The sequence below is a fragment of the Pelodiscus sinensis genome, chromosome 12, assembly GCF_049634645.1.
Source record: "Pelodiscus sinensis isolate JC-2024 chromosome 12, ASM4963464v1, whole genome shotgun sequence".
NCBI lineage: Eukaryota > Metazoa > Chordata > Testudines > Trionychidae > Pelodiscus > Pelodiscus sinensis.
Genome location: NC_134722.1, coordinates 28,335,915 through 28,361,297, shown reverse-complemented (window position 1 = coordinate 28,361,297; position 25,383 = coordinate 28,335,915). Strand labels below are relative to the sequence as shown.

At 41.1% G+C, this 25,383-nt stretch overlaps 1 protein-coding gene and 1 long non-coding RNA gene across 9 annotated transcripts in view; one reads left to right on the top strand and one right to left on the bottom strand.

The window, feature by feature from the left end:
* Positions 1-12,600: 12,600 nt before the first annotated feature.
* The window catches only part of PHKB (phosphorylase kinase regulatory subunit beta), a 238,626-nt gene continuing 225,843 nt past the window's right edge, over positions 12,601-25,383 (bottom strand). For all 8 annotated transcript variants that reach the window (XM_006121182.4, XM_014572567.3, XM_006121179.4 and 5 more), the window contains 4 exons: positions 19,416-19,545; positions 18,873-18,980; positions 16,697-16,837; positions 12,601-13,867 (listed from right to left, as the gene is read on the bottom strand). In XM_006121182.4, the coding sequence (XP_006121244.1) occupies positions 13,730-13,867; positions 16,697-16,837; positions 18,873-18,980; positions 19,416-19,545 (517 nt within the window). In that variant the 3' untranslated portion in view covers positions 12,601-13,729. The remainder of the gene's footprint in view (positions 13,868-16,696; positions 16,838-18,872; positions 18,981-19,415; positions 19,546-25,383) is intronic.
* The window catches only part of LOC112545486 (uncharacterized), a 37,433-nt gene continuing 30,130 nt past the window's right edge, over positions 18,081-25,383 (top strand). Inside the window, exons 1-2 of the long non-coding RNA XR_012906710.1 lie at positions 18,081-18,203; positions 21,993-22,058. This is a non-coding gene — a long non-coding RNA (uncharacterized LOC112545486). The remainder of the gene's footprint in view (positions 18,204-21,992; positions 22,059-25,383) is intronic.

Genomic DNA, 25,383 nt, shown 5'->3' with positions numbered 1-25,383 from the left:
ATACACCCTCTTTCACATGCACAGCTATTGCATTACAATCTTTTTTCCTTTATGAGATTTTTCTATCCCCTTCTCCCATGTAGGCCCATTTGGAGAGATCCCTTCTGCTAGGGTGCATCTACATTGCACCCGTAGCTTGAAATAAGCTACACAATTTGAACTATCCCAAAATAGCTCCGCAGTGTAGACATGGCCTAAGAGGCATGAATAAGAAAAGGGAAATTTTTAAAATACCATAATCTTGGGGGAAAAAAACCTGTAAAGGTCAGATATCGAAAATGTGACAAATCATCAAATGCTGTGGCTGAGAAACCTATTGGAGAATATGCTCAGATCCAGTTACCACTGTACATGAATAAAACATAAGGAATGAGTGATGCCTCCTGTTCAGAGAGATGAGAAGTGGAATATGGTGTCTTAGACAAAAGTGCAACAGCAGTGCACACAAGTATTTATCTAGCAAAAATACTCTTCAGATCAGCTGCACAGGTTTTTATTTTGAGACAAGCTGCTCTACAGGGATGCTTTTTATACCTTGTGTGCACAGACCATGAGAGGTCTCTTCTTAAGGGATGTTTAATGTACTTTGTGTACAGCAGTGAGGGTGATTAACCATTCAAACAAGCTACCAAGGGAAGTGGTGAATTCTCCATCTCTTAGGCCTGTCTCCACTTACTGGAGGATTGACACACTGGTGATGGATCTTCCTGGATTCGATTTAGGAAGTCTGGAAAAGACCTACTAAATTGAATACTGAAGGCACTTCTGTCAAATGCCCCAGTGCTCCTTATTCATGAGGAATAAGGGAATTCAAGAGAAGAATTTCTCCCATCAACCTCCGAACTGTGAGGCTGCCCCAGAAAATCAATGCGAGGTACTCGATACCACCTAAGCAATTCAAGTAGTGGGAGTTGCATATCTTGCATCGATTTTCTCTGGACTCAATATCTTCAAATCAAGACTGGATGCTTTCTGGAAGATACGCTTTAGTCAGATACAAATTACTAGGCTCAATACAGAGATAGGTAGGTGAAATTTTGTGGCCTGTGATATATAGGTCAGACTAGATGATCTCTCTTCTGGCCTTAAACTCTGAATAGAGTTGAAGGGAAACTGCAATGGATGTCCCTTTGAGACACAATCATTTTAGAAAATTTGCAGGGATAAAAGAAAGTGTGTGAAGGATAGCTCATTTTTTTTTGTTTTGCTTACAGAGAATTTGCAGGAGATTTACTCAGTTGTTTTCAGTCACATTTTTAAAAAAGACTTGAAACACAATTCTTGCCCTATTGATTGATAGAACAGATCAACGGACTATTTCACAAGCTAAAAAGTAAACAAAATTAACTTAAATAGGTTTCTTTCCATGCTAGTCAGCTAAGGTCAGGATAGGGAAAATGAAGCATTTTAATAAAGGGATTTGGGTACACAGTAGCCACACACAAAATCTTTCCCATTGTGGCATTCCTTGAAAATCTTCAACAGAACAGAGGCTGAGTGTGGGAGTATGTAGATGCATGGTCAGACTTAATGTTGTAACCTTTATGTTGAAATGTTCCCAATTAATATTAAAGGTAAGGGTGCAGTAAAACCCAACTTAGCTTTCATGTTTGAGCCTTTGGATTGGTTACAGAACATGTATTTAATAAAGGACCAGTAGGCAACACTTTGAATGATGCATCCAAACTCTTTTTTTAAAGGAAAAATATTAGGTAAGCAGCCAGACATGTAATTACTGCTTACACAAAGTCTACTATTACACTCACAATCAGAGATGAAAGGATAGATCAGTCCCCTGACAGAGTGAAATAAAGCCTTATAATCCCGGAACCTAACAGCACCTTTTTCATAGTAATTGAAACTCTTCTACAATCTAGCAAAGCTACTCTTTTTATACTCCATAATAATACTGATTAACATTAAACTGCCCTTTACCATAATTATATTTCTTTCACTGTCTCATTGGTTCTTTACATTACACATTATTTGAATTAACTGCACCAATGTCCTTCTCATGTGATCTGTACAGATAGCATTTTAATAAAACTTTCATGTTTCTCAAAAACACATTAAAAACCTTGCTTAAACCAGTTATAACCAAAACATAATACTAACATACCCTGAATCATGTCTGAGACTCTTGTTTTACAAACAGTCTATCTCCAACTTACCTTTAACTTTTCACACTAGCAACTTCAATTTACAGTTGCTGGAACTGCTATTCTTGCTTTGGTAAGCTCTCACAGTGGCCTTCCCTGTTAAATAGCTCTACATAGCTAGCTGTAAATAGTTTTAGTCAGTTTACTCGGGTTTAGTGAAGATTTTTGTTTAAAAGAGTCAGTGGAATTTTTGTCCATTACCAGGTGCCAACACATGCCTCAGCCACCAGGCTTAAAGCCCTGTATCTCCTGCAATAAGTTTCCTCCAGTACCAGTTTCTTCGGTGGTACAGAAGTCAGCGGAATTGGTGCTGTCAGGCTCGATGGAGCCTGTTGCTTCAAACAACCATTTGCCATCAGGCCCTTTGGTAGCATCAAAAGAAAAAAATGGCTACGATGGTTGCAGTGGGGGTGTCTTTGACACAGCACCCGTTTCCAGTACTGGTGGGAATCACACCTCTGAGGTCGGCAGAGACTCATCATAATCTGAGTCAGAAGTTGAGTTTTACTCCTCTTGTCTGAAGAGTCAATCCCCAAGACACTGCTACCCTTACATGGACTCAGGCACAGGGGTACCATTGAGTGTGAGGTCTGACCATCATTGGGGACCTATGTCTGTACCTTGACCCTTTTGGAATCTGTGGAGGTTTCCACCCACTCCAGGAGCTTACTTGAAGCTCTCCTGTTTGATGCCTTGGTCTGAAGGACACCAAAGCCCCATTGAACTGCAGCCAATCCAGACAAGAGTACTAAACCCAGCACTGAAATTCAAAAGCTGGCCTAAGGGGAATTTGTCAAGACAGAAAGGGAAAAAGTGTCCTCAGCCAGTGTGGGCTCCCTCCTCCTCCGATGAGGCAGATATAATTTCAACACGTGGGACTCCATACTGAAGTTCAACAACTTGCTTCCTTAAAAGGCCAACCAAGAGTTTTGCTACCTGGTGGAAGAGGGTAACTCAGTGATGACCTCATTGCAAATTGTGTTGGATGCAGCTGATTCAACAGAAGTGTCCATGGCTTCAGTAGCTGCTATAGAATCATAGAATCATAGGACTGGAAGGAACCTCAAGAGGTCATCGAGTCCAGCCCCCCGCCCTCAAGGCAGGACCAAGCTCCGTCTACACCATCCCTGACAGATGTCTATCTAACCTGTTCTTAAATATCTCCAGAGAGGGAGATTCCACCACCTCCCTTGGCAATTTATTCCAATATTTGACCACCCTGACAGTTAGGAATTTTTTCCTAATGTCCAATCTAAACCTCCCCTGCTGCACTTTAAGCCCATTACTCCTTGTCCTGTCCTCAGAAACCAAGAGGAACAAATTTTCTCCTTCCTCCTTGTGACACCCTTTTAGATATTTGAAAACCGCTATCATGTCCCCCCTTAATCTTCTTTTTTCCAAACTAAACAAGCCCAGTTCATGAAGCCTGGCTTCATAGGTCATGTTCTCTAGACCTTTAATCATTGTTGTCGCTCTTCTCTGTACCCTTTCCAATTTCTCCACATCTTTCTTGAAATGTGGCGCCCAGAACTGGACACAGTACTCCAGCTGAGGCCTAACTAGTGCAGAGTAGAGCGGCAGAATGACTTCACGAGTTTTGCTTACAACACACCTGTTGATACAACCTAGAATCATATTTGCTTTTTTTGCAACAGCATCACACTGTTGACTCATATTCAACTTGTGGTCCACTATGACCCCAAGATCCCTTTCTGCCATGCTCCTTCCTAGACAGTCGCTTCCCATCTTGTATGTATGGAACTGATTGTTCCTTCCTAAGTGGAGCACTTTGCATTTCTCTTTATTAAACCTCATCCTGTTTACCTCTGACCATTTCTCTAACTTGCTAAGGTCATTTTGAATTATGTCCCTATCCTCCAAGGAAGTCGCAACCCCACCCAGTTTGGTATCAAGAAGCTCCTGGCTGCAGTCCTCAGGACTCTCAGGGTATGTCTACACTACAGCATTTTTCCAGAAAAACAATACTTACGTCCACACTGCTATTGCGTTCTTTTGACAAAGTCAAAAGAACGGAGGGGTTTTTTTCAACAGTGGTAAACCTCTTTCTATGAAGAAGCAGCCTTTTTCTGAAAAAGGCATGTGTGGACGCAGAAGAGGGTGTTTTTTTGAAAGAAGAGGCCTCCAGGAAATAATACAGGTGCCCTGGTAGCCACTCCATCCAAACTAATCAGCAATCTATAGTTTTGTCTCCTGGCAGCTCTTAAAGCTGCAGGCACCCAGAACAAGCCTTGTGGCAGGAAGCTGGGACTGGGAGCTACACCTCACCGCATGGCTCTGACTGCCACACAGATTTGGACCAACAGCCCAGCCTCAAATTCCATGAGGCCCACACTGGGCTTCACAGGGAGCTACACCAGGGATATTATCAGTGTACCAGATAAGTGTACTTGCAACCCAGCACAACAGAAAATGCTCTCCCTGCACAGCAACCAACTAGAGGGGTTACAATTACAATTGTTAGTGACCATCACTTTGGCCAGGAGGATCTCAGATCTTCACTTTAGCTCTTCCTTACACAATGTTCTTTAGAGTCAAGGTGCAGTTACATCTTCATCCCAGGTTCCTACTGAAAGCGGTGTCCAATTTCATAACAATCAGGCAATCCATCTTCATTTTTTTTACTCAAAGTCATATGCAAATACAGAGGAGCAATAACATCACTCATTGAATGTTAAGTGAGCCCCTACCTTTCCACATAGAACTGACTAAACCATTCAGAAAGTCCACCCAACTGTTCCTTGTGGTGGCAGTCAGGTGCTCTCAGTCTCTTTGCAGACAAATTTTATCCTAGATTAAATTATGCATTTGGTTTTGTTACAGTCTGTAAAGGTCACCACCCCGCTTGTAACCACCCCTCTGTGCCGAGGGGAGTCTTGTAGTCTCTCTGCCTGGTTGTCTGCGGGACAGGAAGTGTCCATTATGTGGCCTGAGATCAGGGTTCTTCTTACCCCCTATTGTGGCTGTTAGGGGTTGGGGTGAACCCAGGCCTGCCCACTCCTCTGGGTCCCGACTTAGGGACCCTGTAAGTAGCAGTTACCTGTCACGTATCAAAGAAGTCAGTTGCTGTCACATTCCCTGGGAAGCTGCTCTGTCCAGCCCTTTTCTCTCGGGCCTTGTTGTCGAGTTCTCCCTGGACTCTGCCCAGGATTACAGCAGAACTACTCAACTTTGGAAGCCGCAAGGGCCACAGTGATACTCACAGCACATGCCAAGGGCCACAACTTAAGTGTGGCTGTATATTCATGCAAATATATATGCAAATAGCTTCTTCCACACTGACGGGCATGAATACAAAGATGAAGGCAAGACTACACAATGCACAGGCCCCATTTAAGTCAGTTCTGCTGATATTAATAAAATGAAATATTTACCCAATTTCCAATTGCCCTCAGGTCTGCCTGGTTCAAACTCCAGCAAGGAACTGCCAGGCCCTGGTCCAGGAGCATCTTTATATTGCCCTCTTGCACCCTGATTGACTGCTGCTGAGGCCACCACTCTATTTTGCTTGGAGGACCTTGCTCCTGTGGCCTCCATCCTCCATCAGGGCCTAGTCCACCCTGTTTCACAGTCCAATCGGGTTTCTGTCACTGGTTATTCTAATGGTGCCTTTTACAAGGTCACTAGCATCCTCAACAGCATTTGTAGCACAGATCTCTATCCAATCCATTTGTAAAGCAGCATCCTGGTCATTGATGCACTCATTTTTCTCTCATTTCACTTTCACTCAGAGGTTCAGAGATGATGCCAGAGTTGTTTGAGCTGTCCTGTTTGATCCCTCTGCCTATACAACTGCTTGGGAGTCACCCGGAGTGGAATGCACATGTGCAATTGCTTGAAAGACAAAAAGTGGTTAGCAACTTCGTGAAACTACTTAAGATGTATTGCACATGTCCACTCCACAACCTTCCCTCGTCCCGCTATGCCTTGTGGTCTTCCAGAAACAAGGAACTAAAGTGATCTGGCGTCAGCTGGGCCCTTTACACTAGTGCTATGAGCATGCAGCATAAAAGAGTACTCGAGCTTTCCCAACAGGTACCACTGAGGGAAAGATTTCTGGTGACTGTACTCAGGGCATGTACACGTGGAGTGGAATGGATATGAGCAAAACATCTAAAAGAACATCAGTTACAGGAGATTAGAGCTGGCCAAAAGGAGAACTCCTCGACAAACCTACTTAGTAGTATGCAGCTAATTCAGATGCTTGGGCTGTAGATGAACCTTTGTAACTTTCTTTGAGTGCCGCTGCATTACTCAAAAAGCAGATTAAACTTGAAAAATCTTTGGTAGCACAAGGTGCTCTGAATCACAGAGATTCATTTTATTGCAATTTTTTACAGGATAAAACTATGACCTCTAATTGGAGATGAAGGGCATAATCATGCCCTTAATCTATGCCCACAACTCTCATTGATATTAATGGAAATTGCATGCATGAAACAAGGGCAAGAGATTGCCTTAAGATTTTACAGGACTTTGAAAAGGAACTAGAAAGGTTAAGAGTTGGAAAATAGCTGTTGAGCCTTTCATCTTTTAATTTACGGTTTCTAATCTGACCCAGTGAGTTAGTGATCAAAAAATTCATTACTGTGACTAGCAAAGCAATTTAGGTAATATAAGAACCAACCTGAACCTTTAGTTCATGTTTGAAATGATACAAATCTTGGAAGTGCTTTAAAAAAATTGGTAAAATTATTTTTTATATATGTCTGGAAGGGGAAGTAGAAACACAAAAAAAGATCCTGAGAAGAATCTGTTCTTGTGGTGTTTCCAAGTCATCTGGAAATAGAAGAACTGGGAAGTCTCATAAGAGAACTGATTTTTCACATCAAAGAAATACAAATGTTCATATTCAAGAAAGGACAGAGGAATTAATCTGTATTTTTGTAGGCTTGTCTAAGGGGCATGTTTACATAGCAGCGTTATTCCGAAATAACATCATTTGCATCTACACAGCAAGCTGTTTTGACATAATGTCAAAATAATGTCAAACTGGAGGACTTCTTATTCTGACTCCTGTAACCCTCATTTTATGAGAAGTAAGGGAAGTTGGAGGAAGAGTGCTCTACCTCGGACTTCCTGCTGTGTAGACAGCGCCAAAAGCCCAACTAAGCTATTTCAACTTAAGCTACGCAATTAACATAGCTCAAGTTGCGAAGTTGCTTTTGCCCTGCTTGTGCCCTAATTGACCTATGCTACAAAACCTTGAGGCTAACGTATCATGTTACTAATTAAAAGCTTTTCACTGACCTGCATAGAGAGTAACAGATTCTCAAACTGGTTCCTGCTGGTTAGTGCCTACATCCCAAATCATGTCATAACTACTGGCGGTTTTGTTGGTATTTTCAGTAGAGAAGGGAAGGACTGACAATGGTGATATATCTAATATTTCATCAATAAGGTGGTCATCATGTGAAGACTGAGGTACATTGACAGTACCTTGTAGGAAAGCTTGAACTAGCAGATCTTTGATTTATTTGTAGAGCCCTGCAAATCTGCAGATATTGGCTTTATATCAATGAATATTGGCATCCACAGATGTCAATGAGAATGTCAATACAAATTTTGTATCTAGAACCACGCACATTTGCAGATATCTGCTTTATCTCCGCAGGTACTCACATCAGATGTCAGTGCAGATAACCGTGGTTCATTTTTATGGATACAGATGCGAATACAAACTTTATCTGTGCAGGGCTTGATTTATCTGATTTGTGGGTAAATAGAGGATTTAAACCTCTGGGGCTTTCAGTGCAGTTCATTTTATAAAATACTAAAGCATTACCATTGAAAAGATAGAATTGAAGGTTTTTCACTATTTAGTTGCTTCTCCGGTTGCCTGTGGTGCAATCTTTAAAACCATAATTCAATTGCCACAGTACTTAGACACCGATCTATAGTATGGTAAAGCACTCCAAAACCAGAAGCTATTTATGGCAGCAGACTCCTTTTCTGTTGCTATTCCAGAAGGATTAGATAAGATTAATGGGACTGTTCTTCTAGTATACAACAGAGCTTCTTACACAAGTGCTGACTCTGATGGTTTTTGGTATTTGCCTCAGTCTAGTTGCTTATCCTTACTCTGTAGAAATTGAAAAATCACTTCAATTACTATTTTATAAAATGTGTAAATTGTATTGGTTTGAAGGTTATGAGGGAAAACAGAATCCTTTTTCACAGACTGTCATCCAAGGAGTTTGTATGAGTAAAAGCATTTCCTGCCATCTACAAAAAATATCCCTTGAATTGAAAGATTCTGATTAAAATTGGATAGCTTGAAACTCTTTCTAGCAGGCAAAATTGTTTTGAACGAGTGGATTATGAGTGAATCAGTCAAAATAGTCGCCAACTAGTCAAACAAGTTGCAAAATTAGCAACTCTGCAGTGCAACAAGCAAAAGGAAAACTTTGCTATTTAAACATTCACATTTTATTTCAATTTAAACTAAAACTGCAAGCTGGAGATGTGTGTGATTAAGCCTCTGTACAAGTAGGTGGCATTAAAAATGACACTGGTCAGCAGGATCCCAGTGGCTCAGAAACTATCAAACTGAAAGAGGAGTCTTTGAGTGACGATCCCAATTTGTATTCCACATGTGTATGCACATACACACCATGCATCTAAGTCTGTAAGGGTTCCAAGCAGTGTCTGCTGACCTGCATGTGCATAGTGCATGTCTTTGAGCATATAAGAAGCAGTGAAGGTTCATGCCACTCCAGTTTCTTCTTACCACTGCATGGCCTGACGTAATAGTATATACCTTCCCTGGCAGGGGACTCAATCCTCACCACCTAGGGATTATGCCCAGGATCCTGAACTACAAGAACTATGTTTCCTGTCCTTTTCCTTTCTCCATCAGTGATGTGCATCCACAGTGCCTCTACTGTGAGGTGCACATCTTGGCAAAGAGTGCTAAGTCCTTCCTGTCCAGAACCAGAGGCCTGTGAGCTTCACTTCCCAAAGTACCTGATAGAGACAATAAGGCACAAAATGAACTTGGATTGTGGCCAGAGGGACCCCTCTCTCCTATGCATCAACTGCTGCTGACCGTGAGCACTTCTCCAAGCATCTTCCATGATGTGGAGCCACCAGCACTAAAGCCTAAGGACAAACCCCATAATTGATCCTGGATGCATAGCGTCCTTTTGCAGCAGAGGAGGTGATTCTGCCATGTCTGTAGTCTCCAATTCTCAGGCCTGATCCTGCCTTCATGACATTTCCACACCAGAGGAGGAACTCATGTTGCTGCTTCAGCTGTCCCTCTCTTGTATGCTACACTCCAGCCCTCTGGGTACCCACTGTAAAGCTGCTTCTAACAGAACTGCCATCTAACTCCATGGAGTCCTTGGACAGAGCACTGCCAGATTCCCCATATCTCTTCCGCACCACTTCTGTACAAGGGAAGTCATTAAGTTGATACTTTGAGCACTAACTGTCCCAACTGGAGTTTCCTCATCACCAGTGAGGTAATCATCCTTCTCACACTTTCCCCCAGATGATCACTGGCAGCGTCAGGAACTGTTGTAGAAAATGGCTGGAGATCTGCAGATTTCCTTGGAAGAAGTTCAGGACCCACATCGTCAACTCCAGGATATTTTCTCATCACAAAGATTTTCCAGGGTGGCTTTCCCAATAGACAAGGCCATCCTGGAACTGGCCTGGACATTGTGGCACATGCCAGATTCCTGTGCTCCCACTCCAAAGAGTCCAAGGCATGCTACTCAGAGCTGGTTAACGAGGCTGATTATTTTATTCACACACCTGGTCCCCAATTCATTGGTGGTCCAGGGGGCCACAGAAAACACAACAACCACAGAAATCCACTGCACCTGAAGAGTCCTCCAAATGACTGGGTCTTCTGGACAGAAAGGTCCACATCCTAAACTATCAGGATCTATTAGCCAAGTATGATTTAAACATGCACAACAGGCGAGCAGAGTTCAAGGACAAGTTCCCTACAAACAACCATGCTCAGTTTCACATCTTTGTAGATGAAGAGAGCTTAGTGGCAAATGTGGCCCTCAAGACTTTGGTGGATGTAGCTGACACTGCTTCCTGCTCACAAGTCACCAGCCTTGTGATGTGCAGGGCTGCAACCTTCTGGTTGCCCCAGAAAGGCCAAAATACCATCAGTGACCTCCCTTTCAATGAGGCCAACCTCTTCTGTGAGAAAATGGATGAGGCCCTGCACTTTCTGAAAGAGTTGAGGTTGATCCTGAGATCACTGGGAATCTCCTCTCCCTGGCACAAGTCCTAGAGTTAGCCCCTTCAACCAGGGCCTCTCACTACTACCAGCACCCAGAGACCCGTGGAAGTGCCGGATGTTCCAGAGACCCCAATTTCCTGCTATTGCCACTTTCTTGACCCTTCCCCCACCTGCAGGCCAAAGGTCCTCTTTGACCTGCAATTTGAGACCCATGAACTGCTTCTGTTGCCAACCATTTCACTCACCCATCATCTTCAGAGACTGTCTTGCCCAATTTGCTCACAGTATGAGAAATATCACTATGCAGAGCTGGTTACTGGAGATCATTCACGATAAATACTCAATAGAGTTTCTCTCCTTTCTTACTTATTGCTCTCCCACCCGAACCCCTTTGGAAAATCCCACCCATCAACTGATTTTTCAATAGGAAGAGGAAGCCCTGCTCCTCCAGGGTGCAACACAGGTTCCTCCCTTCCTGATAGCAAGGGAAAGGCTTCTAACTCACCATACTTTCTTATCCCAAAGAAGGGCAATGGTGGAGATCCATCTTAGTTCATCATCTATTAAACACATTTATCAGAAATTTGAAGTTTTGAATGATAACACGCATCAATCACTCCCTTTGTCTCTCCAACAGGAGCTTGGTTCATGGCTCTTGACATGGAAGACATATACTTCCATGTAGATAGCCATGCAAATCACAGGAAGCTCCTCTGCTTCATATTGGGACACCAGCATTACTAGTTTAAGGTCTTTCCATTCAGTATTGAGATGGCATGAAGAGTATGCTCAGAGGTACTCATGGTAGTAGCGACCCACATGAGATGTTACGGACACAAAGTCTTTCCCTACCTACATGACTGTCTCCTGATGGCAGAATCACAGCAACAAGTTGTTTCCACATTCCAGACTCTGAAAATCATCTTGGCAGGATACTACTCAATGTGCTGAGAATTCACTGTGATATTCACCTAACAGCATTTCGTATTTCAGAAAAGGGCAACAAAATGATTAGGGGTATAGAATGGCTGCCATATGACTTTTCAGCTTGGAATTTATAAAATCATGACTGGTGTGGAAAAGTTATTTACTTGTTCCCATAACATAAGAACTAGGAGATTTCAAATGAAATTAGTAGATAACAGGTTTTAAACAAACAAAAGGAAACATTTCTTCACAGAATGCACAGTCAACCTGTGGAGCTCCTGGCCAGAGGATATTGTGAAGACCAGGACTTTAACAAGGTTTAAGAAAGAGCGAGATACATTCATAGAGAATAGGTCCATCAATGGCTATTAGCCAGGATGGGCAAGAATAGTGTCCTTAGCCTCTGTATGTCTGAAGCTTGGAATGGGCGACAGGGGATGGATAAGTTACATAACATAAAAATGCCCATACTGCGTTAGACCAAAGGTCTATCTAACCCAGTATCCTGTAATACAACAGTGGCCAATGACAGATGCCTCAGATAGAGGGAACAGAATAGGTAATCATCAAGTGATCCCTTTTCTGTTATCCATTTCCAGCTTCTGACAAACAGAAGCTAGGGGCATCATTTCTACCCACCCTGGCTAATAAGTTTTAATGGACCTAACCTCCATGAATTTATGATGATTACCTCTTCTGTTCATTCCCTCTGGGGCACCTGGCATTGGCCATTATCAAGACAAGATACTGGGCTAAATCGACCTTTGGCCTGACCCAGTATGGCCTTTCTCATGTTCTTATAGTTTTTAAACACTTTAGGAAAAATTTGGTTCATGAAAAAAAATTATGATAGTTGAATGGGACATTGTAGGACTCTGATAGCATCACAGTGATTAAATAAAAATTACTTGTAATGAGGGCTAAGTAATATAACAGAAACTACTGTTCATTCAGTGATTTGCAACAGCTGGTGCACGTAGAACAAACATGCCTTTGCTGAATTTGTCATTGTGAGGTCATAAGCTGTAAAACTTAAATCTAATTTAAAATGTTCTGATAAATGTGTTCATATTTTACTTAACTTGTCTTGCAGGTGTTTAAATATTTTTCAAATAAAAGGCCAATGACACTTATTTTTTAGACTCAAAACAAGACTTTTTCCATTTTTTTAATTCTGCAGACCAGTTAGAGAAAGATCCTTTCTCTACTCACCATATGGTTCCAAAAGGATTTAATACTTGCAATGGACAGCTATTCATTAAATTTACAAATGCTATGCAAAACTGTCTATCAGATTAACATATTTTATTGTCACAACAGTTGTTTTGATTATATATGCTCAACAAGGCTTCATCCAATCTTCATAAAAGCAAAAGGGATCTGGATCGGATGAAAAAAGTTTTGTTATTTAGAATCTGTAGATTCTACAGTAATCTTGAGAAATTGGAGACAAACCATTAATAAGGAAAGAACTTGCCAAACACTTATATTTAATGAAACTCTCTCTTCATTCATCTTCCCAATATTAATTTCAATTAAATACATTTAAAACATTTCCATTCCATATTAACTAATGTTTTCAGTATATATTTATAAATGTCATATAAACTTTTGAAGAAGTGGCTAGCTACAATATTTATTTAAAATATAAAAAGCAATTCTACATATTTTGTATTCATTTTCTGGCAGTCTTCAGTCTGAAGCCAGGTTATGACTAACCCATTAAAACCCTAAACAATTCTCATACCATTATATCAATTAAACTGAATTGTAAAGAAAATATTTTGTGCAGAATTTGTTTTTACTTCCATTTTCAGTAAGATGACCAAATACAAAGCCATTCTATCCTTTATGTTAAGTTTCATAATCTATTTTGTGTGCTAGCCATTAGTTCAAATTTATTCTCTGATTTTTAAAAAAATCTGACTGTATTTCACTCAGCATTTAGAATAAATGTTTTATAATGAATAACAGTACAAATGGAAGAGAGCGGTAATAAATGTTGCATAAACTGTTAGTTCAAAATTACATAAATAATGAAGTGAATCGTTTGTTTTAAAACAATTGTATAACCAAAAATACAGGCCCAGCCAACTTTTTGTTTAAATCTCCTAAGGCTCATTTAACATGAACTGCATGTCATGCTTCATGCATAATTTTCAGTCAGCACACTATTTTGACATTTAAGTGAAGACTGCTGATTGCTGTTAGATTTTTTTTCTTGATTAAATACATTTATTTTTACAGCCAAATAATCAGTTGTGGCATTTTCTACCCTAAGCAATTCTGCTTATCACAATGAAGGATCGTGCAGATTTATAGTACTGCCTATGGCTACTCTTCAAAATAAGAATTAAACATCACATGCAAAACTACACAAACTTAAATAAGCAATGGTTTCTATCTTTCTTTCTGAACTTTAGCTAATGGTACAGGGATCATCACTACTTGGTTTCACTTCCCCTTCCAACAATAAATTCATCACAGCTTTAGTCAAGTAACTGCATGTTCCTCTTTTTCCCATGGGGGGAGTGTTATAAAATGAAGTCATGTCATCCTATAAAAACAAACACAAAAAAACGGTATTTTTCTACTGAAGTGTTGGTTAAGAAGAATCAAGTTTAATCAGAGGTAAAGAGTAAATTAACTGAAACCATTTTATAGTTGAAAATGAAATTCTCATTAACATTATCAGTCATTTTGTATGACACACTCATTTGTGCAATTAGTTGCCAAATAGGATTTTAAAATCTAAGATTTTTCTGAAGGTATGATACATACATGTTCGACTGCTTAAAGACTTCCTTAGAAATCTTAGAGTATGCCTTAGTTTTGTGAAAAAAACCCAACAATCCATATTGCATATATTTATCCGTAGCAGCACTGGGACTAGTAAGGAGACTACAAAAGTGATATGCATTGTTCAAGGAAAACAATGCCTACTTTCTCTTTAGACCTGTTTTCACATTCCAGTTTTCCCCTTGTCAATTCTCTTCCCTGAAATGGGTGTGAGAAGATTCAGAAGCCTGACACTCAATGACTATGTAGATAGTGCTAACTAAAGGCACCAGGGGAATAGTTTGTAGCACTTGGTTCTGATTAACCCTGCAGCAATGAATGGTAGATTGTTTCACTAAATATTTGCCTTCTGGATGGTCAGCATCAAAGATGGCATTGAGGCTGGGCATCAAAATGCATCTCATATCTCCTCACAGAAAGCCTTAGCAAAACAGCACATCTTGAAACTCTTGGGAGTTTGAGGATGTCTTAGCTGAAAGCTCAAAAAAGCCAAATGCACCTCCAGTCTTAACTATCTCTCTTTCCAAGGTGTGAAGGTGAGGCAGATTGGTGTGTTTGGGAGTCTCACACCAAGACACTGAATATGTGCATCTATCCCTGGAAAGATAGGAAGCATCACCTCTTTTAAAACACCAACAGGGTTCAGAACCCAAATTTGAGGATAATCTGATGCAAGCAGCTGCAACAACTAACTATACTATAAGGAACTAACGACGAATTATACAATGACAGGCTAATTAACTCATGTATATGAGAGGTAGTTCAGTTCAGCTCTCTGCAGTGGGTGAGGAAGGAACTGAGATGGTCAGTGATACTCTTCCTTATGTAGATGAAGCCAGTGATGTAATCTCAGTATTAGCACATTACTGTCCTTCCCCAGCAGTCAGAACTTTGATATACAATTCTATAGTTCACTGCTAGAGACATCAAATTCTGTAAGCAGGAATGTAGAGAGGCCATTCCAGAAGAAAGACTTGTATACCATATTGGAACATCTTTTAAACTGTTTAGTGATTGGTGGTTAATTAGAAACCAGTGCTGTTTCCTAAACTACTGATGGAAAAACAGCTCAGTAGATAATAATCACCTGCTCTAGGACCAATAATGAATGGATAGACACTTCAGATGCAAAACTGAATTTGTTTTAATGTTCTTGTTAAGCTCAGTAGAAGTTCCTGTGTACTTAGCATTCAGAGTACAGGCAGTCCCCGGGTTACGTAGGGACTGTAGGTTTGTTCTTAAGTTGAATCTGTATGTAAGTCGGAACTGGCGTCAGCCGCTGCTGAAACTGATCAGTTTCAACAGCGGCTGAATCTGGATGCCAGTTCTGACTTACATACAGATTCAACTTAAGAACCCCAGGCATCCCCAAGTCAGCTGCTGCTGAAACTGATCAGCGGCTGATTCCAGGAAGCCGGGGGCAGAGCAACTCTGCCTCGGGCCTACTGTAGTCAGCCGCTGATCAGTTTCAGCAGCGGCTGACTTGGGGTCGCCTGGGGCAGAGCAGCTGGGGTGCTGCTGGGTTGCTCCAGTAGCGCCGCTCCTCGGCGCTACTGGAGCAACCCAGCAGCACCCCAGCTGCTCTGCCCCAGGCGTCCTGATTCAGCCGCTGCTGAAACTGACCAGCAGCAGCTGAATCAGGACGCCTAGGGCAGAGCAGCTGGGGTGCTGCCGGGTTGGTCCAGTAGCGCCGAGGAGCGGCGCTGCGGGACCAACCCAGCAGCTCCCCAGCTGCTCTACCCCAGGTGTTGTGGGCAGAAAAGCCTGGTCTGCTGGGGGAGAGGGGGCACTAGCTGCACCCCCCCCTCCCCCCAGCAGACCGGGGAGACGTGGAGCAAAGCTGCAGAGGACGCCCGCAGTGGGACAGCCCAGACGCGCCGCAGCTGTCCCGCTGCGGACGTCCTCCGAGGCTTTGCTCCCCGTCTCCCTGGTCTGACCAGCAGACCAGGGAGACGGGGAGCAGCTTTTCTCGCCCCGGAGAACGCGGGGGGCGGGACTGCGGCTCATCTGGGCGTCCCGCCGCTCCTGTCCTCCAGGGCGAGAAAAGCCCCGTTCGTAACTGCGGATACGACATAAGTCGGATCCGCGTAACTCGGGGACTGCCTGTATCTGGACACTTATTTAGGTGGCTAAGTATGGATTTAGAACCCTCACTTCAGGCCGTTTTTAAAAATCATATCCTGAATCTATTTAGATACCACCATTACCACTTACCTTCTTATTCTCCTATCAAAGAGAATACATTTCATTTTAAGACACCAACTTTTTCTAAGAATATTCAGGTTATTCCAAGTTTAGCTATATCATTCTAACATACAGTAATGTAGGCACACTTTCATTCAAGTGTATTTGTGGGCTGGTTGCATAGTCCTCAAGAACTTTAAAATATGCATCTCTGTTGATTACAGGTGCTACAAGACACCCCTCCCACCAGAAACCTCTCATATTACATAATACTTAAATCTCATTGATTCCATGTGGGAGTTCTATAGGTCTGTTTTATTTTCTGTCACACACATTTAACATTTGTTAACAAATTCTGTCTTTGAGAACTGTAAATTTTACATGAAGTGAATATTTTACTCACTTGCTTTTCAACTCCTTTTAGCCTGGTCTCATCTTTCTGGAAATAATTAAATGCTTCTTTCACCAATTTGTCCAAATCTACTTTACCCTGGAACTCTAATTCAGGGGTTCTCTCCAAAATAACAGATATAACCATTAACAACTAGAATAGAAAAAAAATAATAAACATCTTGAATTTTAGGCCAGTTTAAAAACAGGTTATGTAAAAGATGCCTTTATCAACACAAAGTTATGCTTGATTTAAGCCATAAGGGGATTTCTGAAGAAACATCTTCATTATAACACTGTATACTATAGAAAAAGCAGAATTTTATGTAAAATACAAGTTTGAAACTGATGAAGTAAACAGAACAGTCAAAAGATTATAATAATCTGAGCAAACAACCAGTACTAGAGAATAGGTAAGGGCAAGAATTTGTAAATAGAAGACACATTAATCAACTAAAAGCCAAGGGATCCTGAATTCCTTGCAGCTGAAACAGCACTTGAAATGGGAATAACTGATCTGCATGATTGGCACACAGGCCTTAACAGTATGAATAGCAATTGGTGAAGGAGTGCATGTTGATTAATTGAGACCTTGGTGATTCTAGATCATATCTTTCAGCTGCAAGGTGCGTTATACTCAACATGCCATTGATTGTTGGGCATGATCAAAACAGTTTTGAACTTCTAACTGTGGGGGAATATCCAGAGACAGAATCATGGTGGAATGGTACATAACAGGGTAGTAAGATTGTCTGTTGCCTCACTTTGATAGGTAGGTATGGTAACACTAGAGGAAGCTATTGGTTAAATACTGTTGATTAATTGGGGGCAAGTGTTGCTCTTTGGACTGTTCAATAGAGACAGGAGGGAAAGTAGTTGTCTGTCAGGTGGCAGTGGTGTTTAGGACAATTGGGCTTTGAAGAAAGGATCTCCTGGCTTAAGCTAGGGGCTGTATAAATAGAGTTGCCAGATACTTTCACACAAAATACCGAACACGGCGGTATTTTCTGGGTTTTTTTTTTTTGTTTTTACCGTACAGAGGCCACAAATACTGGCTTGTCCGGGTGAAAACTGGACACCTGGCAACCCTATGTATAAAGTGTTATGTTAGAATTATCTTTTGTTTAAAAGTCTGATGCTCCTTTAGCCTAGCATTATTAACTCTGGCATGACAGAATCAGGCCAGATGGTTACAGGGGAGTACTGAAAGGGAGATATGTCAGCCCTAGATGAAGCAGGTCTCTGTTCCCTGGGCAAACTGGCAGGAGCTGGCCTAGAACCAGCAGGAACTTTCCAGAAGCAGACTGGACAATCAGGCCAGTTAGAACACCTGGAACCAATTATAGGAGCCTTCCAGAACCAAGGGAGTCAGGCTAATCAGAACATCTGAGGCCAATCAAAAGTCAGTTGAGAGTGGTTTAAAGGGGCTCCTCTTCTGTTAGTTCAGGTGTGAAAGGAGGAGGGAAGGAGCCAAAGAGCTGAGAGTTAAGAGGTGTCTGAGTGAGAGCTATGAACTGCAAGTAAGTCAGAGTGCTGCAGAAGAGCAGGATAGGCTGCTCAGGTACCAAAGGAAAGGTAATGGGAGGGATCATTTCAGGAAGTGGCCCAGGGAAATAGTTGCCAGACTAGGAGTTGAATAAATCCTATCTGTTGCTGCTGCTTTAGGGTCTCTGCGCCAGAACTCAGAGTAGTGGTTGGGCCTGGGTTTCCCCCAACCTTTCCCACACCACTATGAAGTCTGTCCCTGGATAGGGAGACCAGGACTATAGAGGGGTTTCACCCCATACTCTGGACTAGTCTGTGATGACTATGGCTCAGTAGGCTGTGGCCCTTGCCTATGTGGAGGCTCACAGTGAGCCTCTGAGGTTGAACACTGTCTGCCAGAAGTGCAGGACCCATGGGCATAGAGCTCTGCCACAACGACCACTGTTTACTTTGTTTGGTGTCATGTGGGGACTCCAACATCTTAAAATGCATTATCCGAATACACTAATGTGAACCTGTTTAACATAAATCACAACAATCATGGAGACAGTGTCCTAAAAACTGTAGTTTTGATCTGAAGTGCTTTTTCTGTGACTTTATACCCCTTCTGTTAATTTAATTCTTTATGGGGTTCAGTTACTCTTTTCAAAACTGTTACAAAGAAGTAATGTATATAAAACTTCTCTTAATCATATGGTACTGACCTCTACAATAATTTGTCTGTATTCAGGCTGGTCAATATTTTGCAACATGTCTTCAACGAGAAGGGAAAAATTCATCTCATACATAGTCATATCAGATAGTGTTGGCTGCTAAAAAAAGAAATGATATACACAGCATTTCATTATTTGTAACCCTTTGATTTCAACCAAAAGCATGTTCTAATAGAATTGGTTAGATTATTTGTTGCGGATTATTTATCCAACATTAACAATCTGGACTACATTAGATCAAAGAGAAGCAAATTTCTAGTCAATGATAACAGTATTCTGTTTAGGAGTTTTGTTTGAGATTCCCTGCCCCTTCAGAATATTAAAATATTTTCATTGCAGTTACAAGCAAATAGTAAATTTAAATCTTCTTATATACAGTGCTGGAAGAAGACTTTGTATGTCCAATATGTTATTTTATACTTGGAATTCTTTGTTATCTGTAACACATACTCCATGAACAGAGGAAAAAATACAATGGCAGGGCATTCAGTAGTTTAAAACTACTGTGCATGTCTCTAAATATTTTCTTTTTACCTGTGGTAAATATTTTTCTGCTACTATTACACCATTAGGGGTTCTCTCCAAGATTTGCCACACCCTGTCATAGAAACCATGGGGAGTTCGATTCAGAGAACCATCTATTTGACGTCTGTTAAGCCAACATCTGTGGACAAAACAAAATAACTTAAGGGCTAGAGAAAACAATCTGTTTCAGATTCAGAATAGCTTTCTCTGTTGATTAATTAAGCCATTAGGGTAAGCAATAACAATAAATATCCATCAATGATGCAAACAGAGTATGTGTTGCTTTTTCCTGATAAATATTTCAGATAAAAATAAAAACAGACCCTAAAGAGAACAAAAGCAAGCCAATAATCAGGATTTAGAGGCTGTAGTGACATACTTAACTGTGGGATGGTAACCTATTAAATGGCCTAAAAAATTAACACTTAAATTGATTTAACTAGAATACAAGACAGGACAAAGGTCAAATTAAACTCTGCTGTAACTCCACTAAAGTCAAAGTTACCAGGAACTAGGGAAGAATTTTACAGCACACCTATTATGTATAAGAAAATATACACATTTTAAAGGATAACAAATTTTACATTTAATTTACCAGAGATATAATTTGTTAGGCACATATGCACAGCACCAAAATGTATATATGTTGCATAAAGAAGATACTATGATTCAGGCTAGCACTTCTACAGTATAAATATTTCCTTTATTATCCCTCTTCTGTAAGTAATACAATTTATGGTGCTAGTGCAGCTTTCATATTAAATAGTTCAATTCCTACTAAGAGTACAAAAAGTATATTAAGTTACAGAGACATTTTTGCATCTTGTAATTTAAATGAAATACAATTTTTTTGAAGTTGGTAAGCTGAAATTTTGTAGGTGCTTCATCCCAAATGTCCATGCTTTACAGCATTTGTAATTTTAATGAAATTACTAGAGCTACATTAGGGAAGTTGATTCTACTGTAAATTAAACCAAAAACCATAAGGGTTTACAAGACTAGTGTAATACAATTTTGCTATGCACAAGCATTGAAAAATCATGACGCAGATCCTCCAAAATTATGAGATCATCTTAATCATGAGATTTTAAATTATAATAAATTTAGGATTCTGTTTGAGCCTTTAGTGGATCACATCTTCAAGCTTTTCTGTACAACAATAAAGGAAAGCTGCGGTTCTTACACAGAAACATGACTTCTAGAGTGGTGATTTTAAGATACTGCAAGACTGGAAACAAAACTGAAAACTGGCGGTGGTAAAGTTTGCGGATGATACCAAACTGTTTAGGATAGTCAAGACAGAAGCAGACTGTGAGGGACTCGAAAAAGATCTCACCAAACTGAGTGATTGGGCAACAAAATGGCAAATGAAATTTAATGTGGATAAGTGTAAAGTAATGCACATTGGGGAAAAATAACCCCAACTATACGTACAGTATGATGGGGGCTAATCTGGCTATGACAAATCAGGAAAGAGATCTTGGAGTTATCGTGGACAGTTCTCTGAAAACTTCCACACAGTGTGCAGCGGCGGTCAAAAAGGCAAATAGGATGCTAAGAATTATTAAGAAAGGGATAGAAAATAAGACACAGAATATCTTACTGCCCCTGTATAAAACTATGGTACGCCCACATCTTGAATACTGTGTAGGAATATTTCATAGTTACTTTTATTTAACTGAAAAAATTGTTTCCTGCAGCAGTAGTCCTCAGAGCTCTTCTGTCTGAAGGAGAAAATCTTTTTCCATGCAGCAAGAGTTTGTGCAAGCTCTCTGATCTGCACGGAGAAGGCTTTTCTGAGAAACCATACTAGGTTGTTAGGATAAGTGCCTTATTTCATACTTTATCTCTCAGCTCAACAATAGAGATGTTTTATTAAAAATTAACTAGTATTTTTAGGAGAGCATTATGTCTAACCATATACATGGCCAGACACTGGTGCCAAGAAATCAGCAAACTAAATGTTATGAATTATTTACCACACCAATTTGTGTAGACAATTTAACTTTTAATTAGTTCTGTGCTAAATAGTTTTCTATAGTTAAAAGAGTAGGTCCCATTAGGCTGTTAGAAGATGTATTACCACCTTAACCTTTCCATTGAAGATACACTCCTACCTTACAACATTTGAGTGTTTGAGCAGTGTAACAGAATAGCCACCAGTTTCAGTTACCTTTACTTTCTGTCAAGAACATAAGTGATATCTGTACTGCTGTTATGAATATTATATATACCTGTTTATATGATTACTATGATGCTGGTAGGCATCTGGGGGTCAAAGAGTTTATTTAATTCTGGCTGGCTATACAAATCTGCGGGAAGGCAAGCAACGGTTTTAGATAATTCTAGTCACAAGAACGTATGGGAACAAGCCCTGTGAAGCCTCCCTCCAGTCATGCTGGGGCTTTGGGTGGAAATCAGGAGCAAAAGATTTAAACTGGTAAAGTACCTAAGCTGTGAGCATCAGACAGACTGATCTGGAGGGAAACAGATAGTGTTCTGTTCCCAAATGCTGGAATGACTTTATGCTCTGATTTTATGTTCCAATGTGTAAATAAATAATATATATTTTTTTTTTTTTGCAAGAAGTACTCTGGAGTTGCTGTATTGTTATATTCCCAAAGGGGAGTTTCTGGGAAGTGCCAAACACAGGTAGGCCTGCTAAGGAAATATGGTAGGTGTGACAAAATGGGAATTTTCTGTAATATGCTTATGAATCCGAAGTGTGTCTCAGTTCCTCTCTATGCTTTGCAGTACTACTAGTGGAAGAAAAAGAGTTAAGCCTGTTTTTTGGGGCAGCATAGGGGACATGAGGTGCTGTCCGAGCTGTAATGGATGAATCTTTAAGAACTGGCTGAAACTGACTGAGACCGACAGAGGTTCCAGAAGCGTAATGGAAGCTCTAATGACTGAATGATCAGTGCTTTGGGTAGGTGGCTTGGTGAACCCACCACAGTATGTCTGGAGATAAAGGCTGCCTGTTCTCAACATGGATCTGTCAAAAGGAGTCAGAAAGGGACAAAGCCCATTACAGCTTGGCTAGTGGATTGCTCTGGGTTGGCCCGATGGACAAGGTAGATGGACTATATATTTATTAGTTCTGATTATGTTTGCTTCCTCTCCAGCCAACCTACAAAACTGAATTGGATCAGGACAGGAAAAGGGCCCTGAATATAGAAGTTCAAAGGGACTGTGGGCGAGATCAAAAGAGTCTTGCTCTCAAGGGAAGTGAGTCAGTTGTCTGAGGGAGCCAGAATGAAACACACTTTGCTGGGGATGTCTGAAGAAGTCAGATGTACTTAGGTTACCATCTGGGAATGGTATAAGAGGCATCTATGTAAACTGTCTCAAAATCCTTCTTGTCAAAGATTTTTTAACTACTGCTAAAACAACAACAAGAAAAAAACTTTGGTCATTATACAAAGTGACAGAGACCGACGTCTGGATCACTATATTCACCACTGATCATTGTAGCACTGGCATTGGAATTTTGTAACTAATAAGTCAGTTATAATAAATGTGTGTTATAGCAAAAGTTTGGATTAAACTTAAATACAAGATGTAGGCTTCACTCAGGGCCAGGCAGCTTTGATAGCTCCAGCTCTGTTTGACGTTAGCATGTTAAAGTGAAAGGATGGAATATTGTAATGCATAGTGATGTTAGTGTTAGATAAGACCCTGTAGTAGACAGAAAGAAGTTTAATGTTGAAAGACTATGTAACTTTGTTAAAGTGACTAGAAGTATCCCTTTGTTCCACGCTGCAATTCTGTAAGTGTGTTTGTGTGAATGAGAGAGAGAATGTTTTAGGAGAGATAAGTGTGAAGGCCACTGCATGCTCAAATGGTCAGAGGAGGGGCTGGAGACTCAGAAGCACCAAATAACAATCAAAGCACACTGAAAACAGACTACCCGGGCAGACTGACAAACCCTGAAGCTAGAGGCAAGCACTCCTTGATAGGGAACCAATCACAACTCTGCCAGAAAGACAACACCCTTGAGGGATCATCAGCATACTGATATCAGATGACACTGAGAACAACTTCCCAATAAGCATATGTCGTAGGATGACTGATTGTGATGCTGAAGGACTGACTAAGGCCTGACAAGGCAAAATGCATAGACTTGCATGGAAGGAAAATCCTATAAAAGATGGGGTGTCTTGTATGGTTCTTTGGGTTCTGTCCTTCTAAGCAAGACCATGAGCAGCATCAGTCCGGACTGACAGGAACCCAGCTCCTTCCTTGCACCTGACCTATCTGGCCAACAGGTTAGGCAGAGCAACAGACTGGTAACTATTCCATCAGTGTGTGTGTAAATGCATATGTTACTTTGTTATATTATCAATAAATGTGGCATGTTGCCTTATCCCCCATAAAAAGATCCCATGTGCTTCTTATAAGCATAACATCACCGACTTCAAAAGAGAACATGAAGAGTAAGAACGGTGAATACACAGGGTACTAGAGCAGGTCCTGGAGTGTAAGAGAGGCAGAATTATGAAACTATGGTAAGACAGGATGCCTGATACCTGAGGGGGTACACTCAAGGGAACAGATATGTGGCTAACTCTGACGTGGGTGGTTGTATATGGGATCATGACAAGGAGGATTTCCAGTAAGTGACAACAGCAATAAAAACAAGTATTGTAGAGGGAAAACCAAGAGAAAAAATTACCTATATTTCTGGGAAGCAGTCAGAAAAGAAAAAAAAACCCCGAGTTATGAAAATGACTCAGGAAAGATGAGCTGGAAGAGTTGTGAGTGAAAGGAAGCTAAACTCTAAAGAGCTGAAAAAAACCCCCACGGTTGGCCTGCTGTACGTACACAAATGATCAGAAAAGGAATTGTGGTTCAGAATTGGGTAAGGACTTGTGAAGAACACGCAGTTCACTGGTAGTCCAGCAGAGGTCAAGGAAACAGAGGCCAGAGCTAAGACAGTCTGAAGATGACAAGATCCCAGAGGGAGGTGTAGAGGATGTACACAGTGACTGAAGAAACAACCAAATGCTATAAAAAGTTCCCTGAATCAGCAGTATAGCAGAGGAAAAGCTTCAACTGGAAGAAACTAAGCTGGTGCTGTGCCAGCATGAGTAAGAAACAGCACAACCGTGTTAACAGGAGAGTCTGAGAAGGAGAGAAGGATATCCCCCTGTGGAACATATAAGGTGTGAGTACTAATTTTGGGGTGAGTGTATTTGCTTGACTGTTGTTTACATTTTCAACTGTTTCAGGTGACTGCAGTTATTTCAGTTATTGTGCCAGTTGGGATTGTGTGTTTGAGAGCATTTGAGTCTTTCTTCTCTTGATCAGCTTCAATCAGCCTAGTGATCACCCTTCCACTGTGTGGTTAATGAGGGGGTAGGGCTGACCTAGGAGAGAAGCCCTTAAAAGCCAGAGACTACACGACCAGGGGAGCTTGTGACCAGGTGGTCGTTAACAGGAGAGTTTGAGAGGGAGTCCTAGTACAGCCAGTATGGTTAGGAAGGGCCACATAACTTGTGCCAACACTGCTCCTGCATCCTCCACCAGTAGCCACCTGATCATGGTCATGGTATGGTTTTGCAGAGACTGACTCGCATTACCAACTTACAGAAATCTAGGCTGGGGAGACCATCCAATGTGAAAGGTGGCTGCTGATGGAATCTTTCAGGAAGTAGGTGGAGAGCTACAGGAGGAAATGGCTAGGCTGAGGCGCATCCATACCCATGAAGAATTCCTCCAGAGTATTCATGTGGAGACATCTAAAGCTGAGGACACTATCCTGCTATAAAGGACTACTGACAAGTAGTAGTAGTAGTAGAGTAGGAGATGGTTGTCTCAGGAGGGACACTGGCAGCTGCTTACTTCTGGCGGCAAGCAGTTCTCTCACATACTCTCAACCCATCCACTGTGGTTCTGGAGAACCATTATGCTGCCTTGGAGGTAAGGAATCATCCCCTAAGGTGAGGGAGGAGGAGAAGCCAGGTATCCCTCAACA